At 59.2% G+C, this 17,970-nt stretch overlaps 1 protein-coding gene across 1 annotated transcript; it reads left to right on the forward strand.

The window, feature by feature from the left end:
* Positions 1-15,466: 15,466 nt before the first annotated feature.
* ADRA2C (adrenoceptor alpha 2C) lies at positions 15,467-17,441 on the forward strand. Its single transcript, XM_066386192.1, has one exon. It carries the CDS (start codon positions 15,556-15,558, stop codon positions 16,948-16,950), a length of 1,395 nt encoding a protein of 464 aa, XP_066242289.1. The 5' UTR covers positions 15,467-15,555; the 3' UTR covers positions 16,951-17,441.
* Positions 17,442-17,970: the final 529 nt, after the last annotated feature.

Here is a 17,970-nt window from a genome sequence, read left to right on the forward strand (position 1 = left end):
AGGCCTGTCCTCAGGCTTCGGGAGCCAGCCTGACGGGGCTCCTGTGGGCTGAAGCTGGGGTGACTTGAGCATCCAAATGATGAGATGCAGGAGCAAATGATAAATGTTCACACAGGTGATAGATGACAGGTAGGTAGAACATAGATGATAGAAACATAGATAGGTAATAGATAAATGCTTGATAGAGGATAGATAGGTACCTAGATAGATAGACGATTGATAGGTGATAGACACATATTAGATGACATAAGAGCTGTCACTTCTGTTGGCTGCGGGTGCTGACAGATTAAATGTGGGTGCAGGGCTGGGTTTGAAAATGAATGTTTTACAACTAAAATTTGGGCCAGCAAGATCTAGTGGGTAAGATTGAGAAGACTATCTCCATGGTCTTCACATACCTCCCTCCAAGCGTGTGAACTACTTGCAAGAAAATTAAAGGAAACCGTACCGTGGATGAATCAGACAGCTCCGTGACCAGCCCCTGGACAGCCGCGTTACCGAGGGGATGGGGGCGAGGGGGTGGGGGCGGTGCTGGAGGGCGGACGTGGGTGGGGGCGGTGCTGGAGGGTGGAGGGAGGATACGTGGCCACGGAAGGAGACCCGACCTGTGTGGTGAATGCACAGGACCACGTGTTCTAGAATTCTACCCCGAAGTCAATATTTTTAAACCAATGTCACCCCAATAAATGCAATAAGAAAAAAAATAGATCGTTTCTCTTGATCAACTAGGAACTCCATGAGATCAGCAAAAATTGCTTTTTCTCAGTCAATGCTAACAGGAAAAGGGTTATTGTACTCATAATCTTCACCGCTCAGTAAGAGAATTAAAAGGAAAATAAAAGGTAGTGTGACCAGTGGGAGGCAGGGGGACAGCACGTGGCTGGGGGACATCTCTGTGTATCGCGGCCGGGACCGTAGAGGCTGAGCCTTATCCCGACGAAACCAGACAAACCAGAGAGGGCGCCGTTCTCCCGAAGAAGACGCACAGCGTCCTTACCAATGTCGGTGACATAAAAGACAGGGGAGGATTATGGAAGTGTTCCAGGTAAAAGGATACTAAACCGACGAGACAAAGTAACACAACACCCCATCCCGGAGTGTCCTGTACTCCAGGAGCGAATGCGACAAAGGAAACCACCAGGGCCACCTGTGCTCAGTGGGAATATGGGTGGAGAGACGGAGGGGGAGGGGGAGACAGAACAAATGATAAACGCGGCGAAAATGTCAACAAAAAATTGAATCCAGGTGAAAGGCGTAGGGTCTCTTTGTAGTATTTTCACTCTCGCCACGTTTCCACGGTTTGAAATTATTTCCAAATGACATGCTCAAGGAAAAAAAAGCAGCTGCCATCTGCTGTCCACCCGCGTCCAGGGGAGGCGCTCAGGCCCCGCGCCCTGTGAAGTTGCGGCTGGAGGTCAGCTGCACCCCGAACTCCGTCCCCCCTCCAGTGACCCTGCCAACAGGCGGTGCCGGGACATCCCCCTTCCCACACTTGTGTGTTTGGTGCAGGAAAACACAGCACAGCTCTGGCCTCCCTCGGTCCTGGGCGCCCTGCTGGTAGGAGGTGGGATCTCACTAAAGCCTTTGGTTACATGTTCCAGCCCCTGACCACTGCCCGGGCACCAGGCTGGGGTCCCTGGGACATTCCAGTCAACACACAGTGACAATGTAGATGTGCCCACAGATGTACCCTGAATTTCAGAAAGCCTCCCGACACAGACCAGGCGTTGACAGGAGCCCCTGGACTCCCTGCTCGTGGGGAGGAGCCACTAGAAGTTTCCCGGAACTCATGGCAGCCCCGGCCTGGTTCTCCTTGGTCTTCCGTTCCCAGCCAAGTGCTGCAACCAGGCACCCAACATGCTTCGACCCTGCTAGTCCTCCCAGCAGCCTGAGGGGGCACTGCTGTAGTCTGAATGTTGCTGTACCCCCAGATTCACAGGTTGCATTCTTAGCCCACAGTGTGATGCTGTTAGGAAGTGGGGCCTTTAGGGGCACTTAGGTCATGAGGGTGCAGCCCCCATAAGTACGATTAGTGCCCTTACACCCCTTCCCTCTGTAAGGACTCGGCATGAAGGCGCCCCGCTAGGAACCAGGAAGGGGGTCCCCACTAGAAGACGACCCCACTGTGCTGACAGCTGGACTTCAGACCTCCAGCTGCCAGGACTGTGAGTATTCAGTCTTGTTGATGGTAATCTGCCAGCTAGTGGGGTTTCGTCCAGATAGACCGCAGCAGGTACCACGATCAGACCCAATCCTAGACGACCCGCAGGAGCATGGGCAGTTCTAGGGGCTGTTCAAGGTCGCACAGCCATCCTGTGGGAGCAGCAGGGTCCGGAGCTGTTGGCCGCACAACCGTGGGCCTAATCTCTTGTGGCGCGAGGGTTGTGGAAGAGCCACAGGCCCGGTAGACCCCCTGGGGGTTCACGCTCCATCTCTGGCTCTTATGGGGGAGGCCGTGCTGCTCTGAAGAGCCTGTGTGTCTTCCACATGACGGAAGAGATGGTGACAGTCTCACAGGGTGGCCGTCATGAGAGCAGGTAGGTGAAAGGTCCAGGTCTCCATGGGTCCCTCCAAAACAGTGCCCCCCGTCCCCTGGAAGCCCCCACAGTAGTCACAGCAGGAAGCCAGGTTTTCCCCTACATGCGTGCCCGCTAATTGAATAAATATTCGTTTGTGTGAGCACCCGAGTAAGTGGTTTCCATGGAGACCTACTGCTAATGGCTTAATTAGACAAGGGCACGGGCTCCCCGTGGTCTGCACAGACACCAGAGCTGATGTGAGCATCGCCATCCGGGGGCCGGCCCCTGCTGACCTCTCTGTGGAAACATCTGAGCGAGAGGCCTGGGCTTCTGGACTGGGGATTAAACAAAGAGACATCGGTCCCCGCTGCAGGCCACTCTGGTAATGTTGGCATCGATCCTGACCCTGACAAGTCACAGGCACCCAGAACCATCCTTGTCCGGCACGCCGGGCATCTCGCCTCCCTCCGCCCATGGTGGGCGTCCACAGTGCACCCAGCGTATCACACCCACTGCGGGGGTTGGGGGTCCTGCTGCCACCGCCCCAGCTGCCCCCTCTGCCATGGTGTCTGGATGTGTGGGTAGCCCCTTCAATGGGGGCCCTATTTAAGGGGTTATTGCAACATGTCACCCCGTCCTGTCCTGACCTCCTTGACCTCCCTGGCTTCTCAGGCTAGTGGGTCTAGGGTTCCCTGCCCCCTCCCGGCTGACACCAGGACTCGCTGTGTGCAGTTGACATGCAGTGGTAGAAACGAGGGTCAGGAGGCTGCAAGAAAGTGCTGGCCACCTCTGAGCGTCCAGGAAGGCTGACCCAGGGAAGGGTTCAGTCCAAACAAGCCACTGGGTCTCCCCACCTCCACCCAGCAGCAGGCACAGGCCCTGCTCCTCGGCCCTGCAGACCCCACCTGAGCACCTGCCCTCGGCAGGGTCGAAGCGGAGGCTGGCTGGGAACGGGTTTGCACCTGGGAGTGGAAGGGACAGCGGAGGAAAGACGCGGGCGGAGCTGCCCTTGACCCACGTCTGCACTGCACCTGGAGACACCCTGGCCTCAGCTTGCCCCTCGGGAACTTAGAGGCGGGGGTGTGAGGTCCCACCCAGTGTGGGCGGGTCCTCCGGGGCACGCCGAGGGCACTGGCTGCGGTTGAGGCCTGCCTGTGGCCCGGTGGCTGTGCTGTGAGCCGAGACGCTCCAGTGAGTGGGGCACAGACGGGGGAGACAGCACCCCGATCCTCAGCCCCCCAGCAGGCCGGCCGCTGGCTTTGCTGGCCTCTCTCAGAGCCCAGAGCACTTGCGGTTTTACTTAAGCTGCATGGGGCGCCAGCCGGGATGCACGGGTGAGCAGGCGGTCATTCGGAAAGAGTCCTTCAGCAGGGAATGTTCGAGCAGAATTTATAATTAAGTGGAAGCGACACAGCAGAGCCGTGCATGGGAGGACCGGCCCAGGCGGCTGACCCTTGTCTCACCCGACTCACAGGAACCCCGCAGAGCAGGCCTTGTGAGACTGGAGTTCACAGGCAGGCCCCCCCCTTCCAGCCACGTCCACCGTGAGGTGTATGGGGCCACCGCCTCTCTCCATGAAGCCTGCAAGGGCCCAAGGTGGCCAGCTCCGGCCTGTCCAGTTAGAACCAGCCAAAGGAACTTCCCCAGCCTGGTCAATACTGGATCAGGAAGCAGACGGTGTGCAGAGGGGTCACAGGAAGAGGAAGGCGGTGCTGAGGGAGGAGGAAGGGACCCCACTGGGAGGGCTAGCGATGGTGGGAGCCTGTGCCAGGCCTGGGCCTGGAGGGACGGGGGCAGTGTGGCTCTGGAAACACACATGCGTCAGCCTTTAAGAAATGCCCACCCTCTCTGCCTCGTCCACAGGAAGGGGAGATGGAGGGAGGCTGCTGACTCAAACAGAGATGGGCTTTCCCTCTGTGCTCCTCTCTCGTCTGTCCATGGGTCACTCCAAAGAACTTCCCTGTGTTGGACCTGGGGTGCAGTTGAAGTGCCCGAGGTCCTGCTCCGAGAAGTCCAAGCACCTGGAGAGGCACCCAGGAGAATGAGACAATGAGCATCCTTCCTCCCATGATAAGGCCTTAACAGCCCTCAGGTGTCCTGAGGAGCCCCAGGAGGGCTTCCTGGAGGAGGTGGCAGAGCTGATCTTGCCAGATGAGGAAGAATGGACTGTGAAGGTCATGGTGGAAAGGGTGCTCTGTGCAGAGGGGCCTCCTCACACAGGAAGATGTGGAGGTAGGAAAGCATAGGGCACTAGGAAAGCGCAGAGGCCCAGAATGCCAGACCAGGAGGGGGAGAGAGGCAGAGGCACCAAACCACTGCCAGGTGAGTTCCAGGTACAAGCTTGGACTTCCTCCTGCTGGTGATGACGGGAGGGAGTTCCATCTGCTCACAGTTCCATCTGGAAAGATCCCTCTGGGGGCAGCTCCCCTGAGTGGCTGTGGAGGGTGGGGATGAGACTCACTGGGGAAGAGAATGCAGTCTCAGACCCGGTTCCTCTCCCTCCTCCGTCTCCACCCATGGGGACCAGTGTGTGTGTGTGTGGGGGGGGGGGGGGCATTAAATGTCGCCCCCTCCTGGACACCAGCTCACCTTGCAACCAAAGCAAGTGGTGAAGGTTGCGATTTCCCCAATGCACCTGCTTTCCTGTCTCAAGAAGCCCTCCCTTCCCCTCCTCCTCCCAGGGCAAAGGCTGGGGCTGCTTTGAAATCAGGAAGTGCTCCTTCTCGGCATGAAAAGGCAGGATTTGCTTCCTCACGGGGTTCATACATGTATGTGTTTCTTTCTGCTGTAACTGAAACAATATCTGGAATGAGGCATCTAATTACTCCTCTTTCCTAGAAATTGAATGATAACATGCCCTGTCGATACAAACCTTTTGTGAAAGTCAAACACATTTTCCCAGGGCAATTCTTATTAACACGGCAGTTTGGTTTTAAAATAGTTTCTCTAAGTACAATACCAGAGCCTGATGCCATCAACTTGTTCTTTTGTTCTGCTCCATATCTGAAAGTGTCTTTGTGCTCTCCTGTGTTCTTGCATAACAATAGCTCATAATTCCAGCTTGCCTGAGCAGGATCTTGCCTCATTAGAATTTTTAGGGCTGGAAGGGGCTTGAGAAAATCAGAGCCACCAGACTCATTCAGAGAGGTAAACTGAGGCTGGGTGTGTGTGTGTGTGTGTGGCCGAGTGGCAGAGGTTCCAGGCATCAGATTAGGATAAGACCCAGGAGTTCAGGGGCTGGAGGGAGAGAGTGGTGGGGAGACCCTGGGGGGGTGCTGCACGTTGGGGGAGCAACAGCCACTGTGGTACCGCATAGGAATCTGTCACATGAGCTGCGTGAGCACGTGCGCGAATGGCTGTGTGGTGTGCACCCTCGCTCAGCGGCACCCACTTAGGAAGGCCCTTGTCCTGTCCCAGACATTTGCTAGATGAGGAGACTGAAGGTCTATGCTGTGGTGGGGTCGGAGGGACTTCTGTTCGCTGCCCAGCACCAGTCCTGCTCCAGGCCAGGTTCCGTGGGGGGCTCCAGGCTCAGCTGTGCTGGTCGTCACTGGACACGTCCAGCTGGCCTGTCTCACTGTCCCAATGACCACCAGACATAAGGGTCTGACAGCTTCTCTGTGGGCTCTCTCTCTCTCTTCCTTTCCTTATAAGGACACCGGTCATTTGAATCCAGGACCCACCCACTCCTGCATGACCTCATTGAACTTGACTATATCTACAAAGACCCTATTTCCAAATAAGGTTACCTTCACCGATGCTGGGGTTAAGATGCGAACAATTCAACCCACCACAACCACACAGCTCCTTCCCTTTCTTAATTAGCTGCCCTCAGCAAGCAGTCAGGATATTCCACATGAAATCCAGATGTCTGTGCTCTTCTAGTACAAGAACTGGCCGGTGTCCCGTCCTGGGAGGGCAGACTCAGCAGGCTCTCCCCAGCCCAGCCAGCCTCCTCCTCCTCCTCCTCCTCCTCCTCCTCCTCCTCCTCCTCCCTGGGTGCTGTGGACACCGGGGTTGGGGACCATTGATAGCTGACTGGTTCTCAGCTAGGAGTGTTTGTACCTCCTGGAAACATCTGGCAATGTCTGAGGATATTTTTGGTTGTCACAACAGGGGATACGGTCACTCTTGGCCATTAGTGTGTGGAGGCCAGGGATGCCATGAAACATCCTGCAATTCACAGGACAGTTCCCACAACAAAGAAATACTTACAACCCTACCCTGGCCCCAGCTGGATTACTCAGTTGGTTAGAACATTGTCCTCATACGCCAAGGTTGTGGGTTTGATTCCTGATCAGAGCACATGCAAGAATCAACCAATGAATATATAAATAAGTAGAACAACAAATCCATGTGTTTTTTTCTCTCTCTCTCAAATCAATTTTTTTTAAAAAGTACTAGTCTAGATATCAAGTGTCAAGGTCTAGAAACCATCCATACATTTATCCTGGCATATGGCCACCTTGTTAGACTACATTTCCCAGCCTCCCTTGCAGTAGATTGGCCACGTGATCACATTCTGACCAATGGGATGTCAGCATAACGGCTGTGTGCAACTTCCAGATGAGGATGCCCTGTGATTGGTGCACCAAGTGCTCCTTTCTCCCCCCTAACTGTGTGGACCATGAGTATGATGGCAATGGCTGGGCTGGACCAGTCAACGGGACCTTCCTGCTGGGGATGGCCAAGGGAGAGTGGAAGGTGCCAGGATCCTTGCCCCTGTTAGGTTTCCACTTGGACCCTGTCCACACTTCTGCACGGGAGAGAAATCAACCCCTCTCTGTCTGAGCTGCTGTGTTTTGAGGTCACCTTGTTACAGCAGCATCGCCTGTACCCTGGCTTACAACCCTGAACTCCGGCCAGGCCCGTTCCCTCCCACGACAGAGCTCTGGTTTCCATCAGAGCCTTCCTGGGACCGGGAAACTGGAGGAGAAAGCAATAGCAGATCTTGCCGAGTTCGAACCCGTGGTGTCAAACAGGGTCCAGCACAAACATTCCAGGGCCCCGGGCGGCGCGAGGATGGCCAGGCCTACCTCCCTGCCTTCCAGAAATACTTGGGAGTCGCGACCCGCAGCGGAAGCCGGACAGGCTTCTCGGGGTCAGGGTGAATGTGACCGTTCTTAATTTCTCAAACATCTCAAAGGTTCTGCATTTTCCTATCTGAAAAAGATCCAAGTCAAACAAAAGGAGAAAAATCTCTGAACCACTCCCCACCCCCAGCCCTGAAGAACATGTCTGCTGGGGTCAGATTCTCAAGACTGCAGGCAGGATATTGCTCTAATTTACTTAACCCTTCCCTCCAGGCATGTCCCCCGGATTCTAGGTGGGGACAATGCGAAAGGAGAGGACAGCCCTTTAACCAACAGGCTGACACCACACAGGTCACCTGCATGCACACAGCTGCTGGCCTGCTCCCCGCGGCCCAGCCCGTGCACCCCTGGAGCACAAGAGCAGCCAGAGCCCCAGGTGTCCGTAACCTCTGGTGACCGTAGGGGAAGGGTCTGTGTCACTCTCGTCCCTTCAGAGCCCCGCACGGATCCGGTGCTTGGCAAGCAGCCGGGCGGCGAGGTCATGACTTCGGTGAGAAGTCAGGCTGGGCTCTCTCTGGGCTTAGACGGCCTTCCCTCCAAAGCAGGAATAAAAACGCTCTCCTCATGGAGTTCTAAGGAAGTCTCATTCTTTCACTTATTAACCAGGCTGGGTGTTGGGATTAGGGGCTGGTGAGCACCAGGGAGCCCATCCCCAACAGGCTCCAGGGGAGACAGCAGGCCCAGCAGTGACATAGGGGTGGTTACCTGGGGGTGCCCAGAGAGACCATTTAGGGGAGAGACACCTCCGGCATGGAGCCAGGGGTCCTCGGAGGGGATCTTTGTTACAGTGGGTGGTCACCTCCAAGGCATCCATCCACTGTGGGCAGTGAGGAGAACGACACAGGGGTCTGGGCTCGTGCCCCACACCACCAGGACGTTCCTTGGGGACCTGGCAGCCTTGTCTGCCTCCGTTTCTTTCTCTAGCTGCAAAGTGGGGATGTTAATAGCACCCAACTCTCCGAGGTGTGGCGGCGGTGACATAAAATAAGAAGCTTTCAAATCTGCTGAACATCCTGCCAGCTCCCTGCAGAGGAGAGAGGCTTCGACGGAGGCCCTGGGGGTCTGGACCCAGAGGGAGGCGGGCAGGGCCAGGCAGGCCATGTGCCCACTCCGTGGTTGGGTCACTGTCTCTCCGGGAGCAGCCGGGATGAGGTGAGGAGGGAGCAGGGCATGAGGAAGGGGACAAAGCTGCCAGGAAGCAAGGTGCTTGGCCAAGGAAGCCTCCCCTTCACTGTCAAGGCCACGTGCAGAAGCCCCTTTTACTTCCCCCAAGCCAGCTCGAACCCATCCTGCAACTCTGTACTGGCTTCCCGGAAGGCAACCTCCACAGCAAGCATGAGGCTGACTTCTGCGTGTCCCCAAGGCCAGCACAGAGCCTGGCGCGGTGGGGCGCTGGGACCGTGGGCTCCACGTCAAAAGCAATGAAGAGTTACTCGCGGATGAAATGGGCTGCTGAGAAAGCAGAGAGCTCCCCGTGGCCCAAGGCATACAAGCGGAGGCTGGGGGCGAGCCTGAAGGGACTGACAGAGTGGACTCCGTCAGCTGGGACACAAGATAATACTGATCATAACGGTAATACTGATACCAGCTCTGTTGTACTGGAGCTTGCTGACTGCAGCACGGGTAAGATCTTAGTGATTTTTTTTTTATTAGATTTTTTTTTTATTTGCTAAAGTAACTCCAGCTGTCAGAACAAGTTAAACAGTATGGAGACATATAAAGAAAAAATCTCACATCAGCCCTCCTCCAAGGCCTGCCTCCCTCCCACGAGCCGGCTCCCCCGGGGCTGACAGGCGAAGGTGTTATCCTTCTCGGCTCCTGATAAGAGAGAAGCCCAGTTAATTCTTCAGATGCTATTAGAAGGCTGGGAGAGCTTGAGCCCTTTGCCCGCGGTCCCCCATCTGGTGGGAGGCTGCAGGCCGAGCGGGGTTGAACTAGCATCTCCAGTCCCTTCTAGGAGGCACCTGCCAGCCGGCAGGAGACACGTCTCCAGTGGGACCTCTGGGTCCTGTGTCTCAATTCACAGGTGCAGGATCTGAGGCTCAGAGAGGACCGGTGACTTGTCCGATCACACAGTGACTCAACGGCCAAGACAGGGCTGCAATGACACGATCCCTCGGTCTACATTGTGACAGCCACCGCCAAGGCTGGCACACAGCAGGTGCCCTGCGAGTGTCTGCAGAGCAAATAAACAATTGGACAAATGAAAGCTTGGTTCTGGGTAGAGGCCAGGCCTAGGAGGGCCTTGAGTGCCATGCTCAGAGGTCTGGGCAGCAGCAAGTCCCTGGACAGTGGACTTGGTTAGACCTCGAGCCGGACGGTGGAGGGGCCGGCAGGCTGGGGCCATGAGAAGGTGGAGCAGCAACTATGTTGGGGGGTGGGTGGGGATCAAACTTGAACCTCAGCTGGCCTTGGGCTGAGTGAGGTACACAGTTGGCGCTCCATAAGACGTGCTGACCCATCGTTTTAACCTATTCCACTCACTGCAAATCAAAAAGACAGTCCCTGGAGCCACGCTCTCCAGAGGGCCTTGCGCCAGCTCCATAAGAACTCCACTGTGCCAAATCCATCAATATGATCAATACTGCAGCGGGTTCAACCTGCAGGTTAGAGCACACAGAGCCAGGCACGGGCCAGAGAGGTCCTGGCCACCTTCTGAGCAGACGAAGCAGTTTGGGAATTCTTCCGGGAGGGGCAGGGAGAGAAGCAAGCCTTGTTTATCCCTGCCTCATCTGTAAAAATAAAATTTCAAATAAACATGGGTGTGGGGGGAAGGCCTCAGCTCAGCTGGAAGAAGAAAATAAGCCTTCTCATTCTGGGGGCTGGAGAGCCGGGCTGGCTCCCTCTGTCCCCGCACCAGCCAGTGAAGCGGAAGGGGTCTTCTCCCTGGCTCAGCCCCCCCCCCCCCCGTTCCTCCCTGGCAAGCGCCAACCAAGGGCAGGACAGCAGACCAGACACACGCCCGTCTCCAGCAGCAAGCAGCCAAGGGGAGGCAGAGCTGGCGTGAGTCTCAGAATCAGCCTGTCCAACACCCCATCCTACAGATGGGAAAACCAAGGCCCAGGGAGGTAAGAGTTACACTCCACACCCAGTAACTCCGGCCTGCACAGAACGGAGACTGAAGGGGCCTGCTGGGCAGGGACGCGGCTCCTCTGTGCTCCGCCGGGCCCTCGGCACCCAGCACAGTGCAGGCCTCCCGAGCAGCTGAGTGGGCTGCAGGGTGCCAGGAACATGCAGGGCTCCCCACGTTGCCCCTCGGCACTGCCCACCCCGTCTCCCCCTGATTCTCTGCCGTGCTCCCACTGAGGTCCTCCTGTGAGCTGTGAGCTGGGCCTGGCACCAGGGACAGAGACATGGCCCACTCTTGGGGTCCCACAACTGAGGAAGACATGGTCACTGGTGATGGTCTGCCCGAGGGGCACACAGGAGGACAGCGAGGGGTCTCTAATCCAGCCTGGGAGACCTCTGGTGATGGTCTGCCCAAGGGGCACACAGAGGGACAGCGAGGGGTCTCTAATCCAGCCTGGGAGACCTCTGGTGATGGTCTGCCCGAGGGGCACACAGAGGGACAGCGAGGGGTCTCTAATCCAGCCTGGGAGACCTCTGGTGATGGTCTGCCCAAGGGGCACACAGAGGGACAGCGAGGGGTCTCTAATCCAGCCTGGGAGACCTCTGGTGATGGTCTGCCCAAGGGGCACACAGAGGGACAGCGAGGGGTCTCTAATCCAGCCTGGGAGACCTCCTGGGGAAGAATGTCGTGTAACACATTCGGAAGGGACAGCCACAGGGATGGTCGCGCCAAGGGCTGCCGGCCTGGAGAACAGCATGTGCCAAGGCCCGGGGACCGTGGCCGTGACACATGGGCTCATCGCCCGGAGGGAGCAGGTTAAAGAACCGCCTGAACAAGCCAGCAGGTGAGCAGGCAGAGAGGACGAGGCAGAGCCTGGCCTGAAACCTGGGAAGAGCTGCCTGCGATGGGGCGGGCGACAAAGATACTTCCTTCCTGCCGCCTGGGAGGAAGGCAGCTGTGCATGTGTGGGGACAAGCACCTGTGCATGTGTATGTTCTACGTGCGACAGCATGTGCACATGTACGTCATTGGCTGTGTGCACATGTGTGTAATACATGTGTGGACACAAGTGAGGTATGCATGCATGAATTTAAATGTGTGCACATGACATATGTGTGTGGCTGTATGCACGTGTGTGGATATTGTGCACAGAATATATGCAAGTGTGTGGTGTGAAGATATATGGGCATACCTGGGTGCACAAACATGGGTGTGCACATGAATGTGTGTGCATGAATGCATGAGAGCATGTGTGTGTGGGTATGCCAGCATGGGTGTGCATGGATGTGTGCACGTGGCTATGTATCATACATGCATAGGTATGTATATGTGTGCTGTGCATAGGGACACACGTGTGCAAGAGGACAAGCTGAGGCTGCTCGTGGAGCACAGAGCACTTCACCCCAGAAGGTGTGTCCCCAGCAGGCCCATATCCAAATGCCTCTGACAATAGCAGGGGCCGGGACCCAAAGTCCCTAGGGTGTGGCCCGGGCTGGACCAACGCTTCTGGGCCCACTAGTCATGGGTGGGCTAATGGGCAAGTATGCTTTGGTCACCCCAGGACTCTACCCATCTCTGTGGTTTCCCTTCTGCAATGTTCCACTTCCTCTCCGCAGTGTACCCCAGGCCCCCCATCCCAGTGCAGCCGGACTCCCCACAGCACCCTCCCCGTTCTCTCTCCGGGTCCTCCCATGCCCGGGCCCGGCCAGCAGTGACTCCTTGGGACAGGCAGGCTGTCACAGGCCAGGCTGTTCCAGCTGCTACAGGATAACCAGGAATAATCTGTTAACATCCGGGGTAAGAGGCCTTGCTGATTCCCTTTGGGACAACCGAGGTCCTGAGCCTCCGGTGCATGCGGGCAGGCCTGCGTTCAATGTAGCCCCCAAGCCCAACCGAGGGCCACTCAGCCCTGAGAACTACTCGGTGGCCCAGCTCTCTTCCACCCTCCCACCCCCACCCCCTCTGGGTCCTGGACCCCAGGAGAGGCACTTCCTCTGACTCCTCCTGGGTCGTGCAGGGGAGAGGTGGCCAGCAGTGCCATGTCTGCGGCCTGAGGTCTAAAGGCCAGCCAGCGCGTCCCTAGGGGCCTGGGTCACTTGGCTGGCCAGGCACTCTAGTGCCCCCAGCCAGGAGTCGCTTCCTGGGCAGTGGGAAGTCCTGTCTGCTTTGGGCCCCAGCTGCTCTGTGTCCTTTTCCCTCCAAATCCACTGTGCACTGTTGCCCTTGCTCATGAACATGTGAGGTGTCACAGGGAACCAGGACTCTGATGTCCCCATGCCCTTGCTTACGAACAGGTGAGGTGTCACAGGGAACCAGGACTCTGATGTCCCCATGCATACCCCCTAAGTGCTCCTCACAAGATGAGAACCACTTATGGTCTGGAGGGGCCCCCACGGCTGGCTGGGTGCCGGAAGAGGGAGCGACCTCTCCACAACCCACATCTCATGGCTACCATTTCCTCCCGGACCTTCCCCTGGCTCCTGGTCCTCACCCCACGGAGCGAGGCCCACAGGGGCCTCTCACCTCCCAACAACTCCCCTTCATTCTCCCAATGCAGCTCAGAGGTTACCTCCTCCAGGAAGCCTTCCTGGAAACCCAACCCCCAGGCATTGCTGGCATTAACCACACCCATCTCAGTGTGTGGCTAGCATCTCAAGGCAGGAGGCACCATACCGACCAGGGTGTGCTGCTGATTGATGGAGGATGCCGGTGTATGTGTGTGTGTGTCTCCTGTAAAATGCACCCCCAGATGCTTGAGTCAGGGGCACCTTTTAGGCCTCCAGAGCCTTTCACAAGGACGGTGGCCCTCCACCTTCCCTAGGTCATATCTCTCTCAGATGAATGGCGCACAAATGCTTAAGATTAGCGTGGGAGGTTTAGCCCCCCTCAGTCCCACCATCTGGATGTCTGATTTGTGGCCCAGCCCTGGCTTGACGTCCCTCCTCCTCAGTGCCATGTAGTAGACAAGGGTCACGGGGGGGGGGGGGCTCCACTGCGGGCATCTTCACTGCTGAGACCACTGAGCTCTCCTGTGTAAGGCCTTTTGAGCTCTTGGGGAGCTCAGAGAAGACGAAAATAGCCCCATTAACCAGCCACATTCCTAGGTATCACTGGGAGTGGGGGGTTGCTCCCATCCCTCCTTGCCGCCCCAGAAGTATGCACCCCCCCCCACTCCCATCTGAGGATGCAAGGACAGAAGCCACCAATCTGGGTGCGGTTCTGAAAGGGGAAAGGTCATCCCGTGATTTCCCCACAAGAATGTTAAGCCCAGAAACTCCAACCTCCCTCTCCCGGCAAGGTCTGTCTCCTAGAGACCTCAGGCTGCCTGGCGGCAGGGACCAGCACTGGACTCAGGAGCGGAGTGACAGCGCACATCTGTGGAATCACTGAACAGGGACCCGGGTGTGGGGGAGCAAGGCTAACTGGATCACCCAACAGCTCCCCCTGAAACCGGCAAGAATGAGGCACCCACACAAAACTGTCCATCATTTAAGGAATTCGGTTTCGGGAACTGGTCATTGGTGCTGATTTTGAACATCCTCTCTCCCTTAAAGAGCAGTAGAATTAAACTTCAATAATTGTCAACATGGGTGCAGAGCTTGGGAGCCTGCCCAGGGCTGCCAGAGCATCACTGTCATGATTCATACAAACCAGCAAGGGAGGGAACGAAGACCCGGGGTGTGGAGGTGGCTCAGCCTGGGAGCAGCGATCAGAGATGGGGCTGGACCCCGCCCTCAGAGCACGACCAGAGAAAGGCTGGCTGTCCAATCAGGCCGCGGACCCCCAGCCGGCCCGAGCTGCGAACGCGTGTGCGCGTGCCCGGGGTAGGTGAGGAGGCTCCCGTTTTAGAGCAAGCAGGCTGGGGAACTCACCGCGCAGGCCAGCCGGCACTCGGCCCCGTCCCGCAGCCTGCAGACGGCCCTGGAGGGGGCGCCCTTGCTGAGCGCGCGCGCCCCGCGCCACCGCTCCGACTCCCCGGGGCCGCGCAGGCAGGTTCGCCGAGGCGGCCGAGGCGGCCGCGGGCTCCGGCTCCCGGCCCGCTCCCCACGGGCTGGCGGCGCTGGCCTGCCCGCCAGGCCGCCCCTGCCCGCCCGCGCCCCGCCCCGCCCCGCTGCGCAACTCTACCCAAGTTGGAAGCCGAGCCTGGGAGGCTGCACCCGAGCCGAGCGCACGGCGGCGGAGGAGAGAAGGCGGCGGCGGCGGCGGCGGCGGCGCAGCTTGGGCAAGCAAGGCGGCGCCGGCACCGCGGAGCACGGACCGCGGGGGGCGCCCGCGCCGGGAGCGACAGGAGGAGGGGCTGGAGGAGGACGCGCGGCGGCGCCCTGCCCGGGAAAGTAAAGTTGGAGTCGGAGGCTGCGCGTGGGGGTTCCGAGGAGCGGCGGCCCGCACCCCGGTGCGCCAAGCCCTAGCCGGCCGAATGGGAGGCGGAGCGCCCGGGCCGCCACCGCCTGCAGTCTGCGCCTCGGCCAGGGGCCGGGGCCGCGGGGCCGCTGGGGCCCGCCTGCTCGGGTGCAGCGTCGCCGTGGGCTCGCGGCCGGGGCGCTCCTCGTGAACCGGGCCGAGGGCGGGGCCGCGCGAGGACCCCGGGACCTGCCCCCTCCCCCCTGCCGCCGCGTCGCCGCTCGCTCTGGGCGCCTCCTGCTCTGCACTATCGCGCGCGGCAGCTGCGGGGAGCCCGGCAGCTACGCTCTCCGGCGCGCCGCTCGCCCGCTGAGCCACCACGGCCGAGGGCCGGCTGCAGGGCGCGGCGATCCCCGGCGGGCGCGTCCGAGGAGCAGGCGGCGATGCGGGCGCCGGCCCGGGCTGGGGGGCTCCCGAGCTGCCGCGGCTGCGCCCCGGCTCCAGGCGGAACCGCGTAGCTCGCGGGACGACCATGGCGTCCCCGGCGCTGGCAGCAGCGCTGGCGGCGGCAGCCCCGGCGGCGGGCCCCAACGCTAGCGGCGCCGGCGACGGGGGCAGCGGCGGGGTTGCCAACGCCTCGGGTGTCGCTTGGGGACCGCCCCCAGGCCAGTACTCAGCAGGCGCCGTGGCGGGGCTGGCGGCCGTAGTGGGCTTCCTCATCGTCTTCACTGTGGTGGGCAACGTGCTGGTGGTGATCGCCGTGCTGACCAGCCGAGCGCTGCGTGCACCACAGAACCTCTTCCTGGTGTCGCTGGCCTCGGCCGACATCCTGGTGGCCACGCTGGTTATGCCCTTCTCGCTGGCCAATGAGCTCATGGCTTACTGGTACTTTGGGCAGGTGTGGTGCGGTGTGTACCTGGCGCTCGACGTGCTCTTTTGCACCTCGTCCATCGTGCACCTGTGCGCCATCAGCCTGGACCGATACTGGTCCGTGACGCAGGCCGTCGAGTACAACCTGAAGCGCACGCCCCGCCGCGTGAAGGCCACGATTGTGGCCGTGTGGCTCATTTCGGCCGTCATCTCCTTCCCACCGCTTGTCTCGCTCTACCGTCAGCCCGACGGCACCGCCTACCCGCAGTGCGGCCTCAACGATGAGACCTGGTACATTCTGTCCTCCTGCATTGGCTCCTTTTTCGCGCCGTGCCTCATCATGGGCCTCGTCTACGCACGCATCTACCGCGTGGCTAAGCTGCGCACACGCACGCTCAGCGAGAAGCACACCACCGCGGGTCCCGACGGCGCGTCTCCGACCACTGAGAACGGGCTGGAGGCGCCGACGGGCGCTGGCGAGAACGGGCACTGCGCGCCCCCGCGCCGCCCGCGCGCAGACGTGGATCCAGAGGACAGCAGCGCGGCGGCCGAGAGGCGGCGGCGCCGGGGTGCCCTGCGGCGAGGTGGGCGGCAGCGCGCTGGAGGCGAGGGGTGCGCGGGCAGCGCCGACGCGCTGGCTTCCGGGCCCGCCGAGCCGGGCGCGCTAACCGCCGCGAAGTCCCCAGGACCCAGCGGGCGCCTGTCTCGCGCCAGCTCGCGCTCCGTCGAGTTCTTTCTGTCCCGCCGGCGCCGGGCGCGGAGCAGCGTGTGCCGCCGCAAAGTGGCTCAGGCCCGCGAGAAGCGCTTCACCTTCGTGCTGGCCGTGGTCATGGGCGTGTTCGTGCTCTGCTGGTTCCCCTTCTTCTTCAGCTACAGTCTGTATGGCATCTGCCGCGAGGCCTGCCAGGTGCCCGACCCCCTGTTCAAGTTCTTCTTCTGGATCGGTTACTGCAACAGCTCGCTCAACCCGGTCATCTACACCGTCTTCAATCAGGACTTCCGGCGCTCCTTCAAACACATCCTCTTCCGACGGAGGAGAAGGGGCTTCAGGCAGTGACTTGCGTGGAGACGCTGGGCAGCTTCAAAAGGAGGGGGCGGACAGGCGTGGCCCCAGAGAACACCGGGTTAGATTTCCCCAGAGACCAGGGATGGATTGGCCTCCAAGGCACAGGGCAGGAGGGTGGCCCCCGGGAGAGGGAAGGAGAAAGAGGAGACCCCTCTGCCTTCCCGTCTCAGCAAGGGGCTGCGTCTGGGACTCCAGGCCTGGGTCCAGCTCCGGGTGTCCTGCCGAGGTGTGGCTGTCAGGTCAGGGTCTTAGACCGCAGAAGCATTGGCAACCTAACAAACGGGCGAGGAAGCCCCCCCAGACCGCACACCACCACCGGGGTCCACCTCTGAGTAAGGGCTGACTTCCCCAGGACCTAGTGGGGGTGTTGACGTCTGGGGGAAGAAGGAGGGCACTGACACGATCTTTGGTCACTGAAAGTATTTAAATGTTTGCCAAAAATAACAGCCCAAACAACCAAACTATTTTCTAAATAAACCTTTGTAATCTAAGTGTTGGGTACAGCAGTCGGTCCTTAAGCCGCCGGTTGGGAGTAACTTCCTGACTCTCTCTCACCCTGCCTAACCTTCCCCCCACCGCCGGTGAAGGAGGACACACTAGATCCCCGGATTCTAGCCTCCCCTCTTACATGAGAAGAGGGTGATCTTTTTTTCTTTAAATAAAATGTTTTGCATACCTGTAAGATATATACTCCAAATTCCTGTGCTGTAACTGGCAAAGGAGAACCCCCAGATTGACTCGAACTTCAGATCCTGGAAGACTGTCCTCTCTTCACCCCCATTGCTGTCTCCCCGGCCCCCACCCAGTGCCTGCCCTGGCCTGGCAGCCCCTCCCCAGGGGAAGAAGGCGGGGCTGGCATGGTTTTAGGCTGCAGTTGTGCCCCCCCCACCCCCTACTGTGGGCCAGCCCCCGCCTCAGAGCACTCTGTGTGCTTGGCACTTTGAGGGACACAGGTTGTACTGACACCTGATGAGAAGCGGGTCTGGGGGGGGGGGTGTCAAGGCCAAGGCA

The sequence above is a fragment of the Saccopteryx leptura genome, chromosome 5 (genome assembly GCF_036850995.1).
Source record: "Saccopteryx leptura isolate mSacLep1 chromosome 5, mSacLep1_pri_phased_curated, whole genome shotgun sequence".
Lineage (NCBI taxonomy): Eukaryota > Metazoa > Chordata > Mammalia > Chiroptera > Emballonuridae > Saccopteryx > Saccopteryx leptura.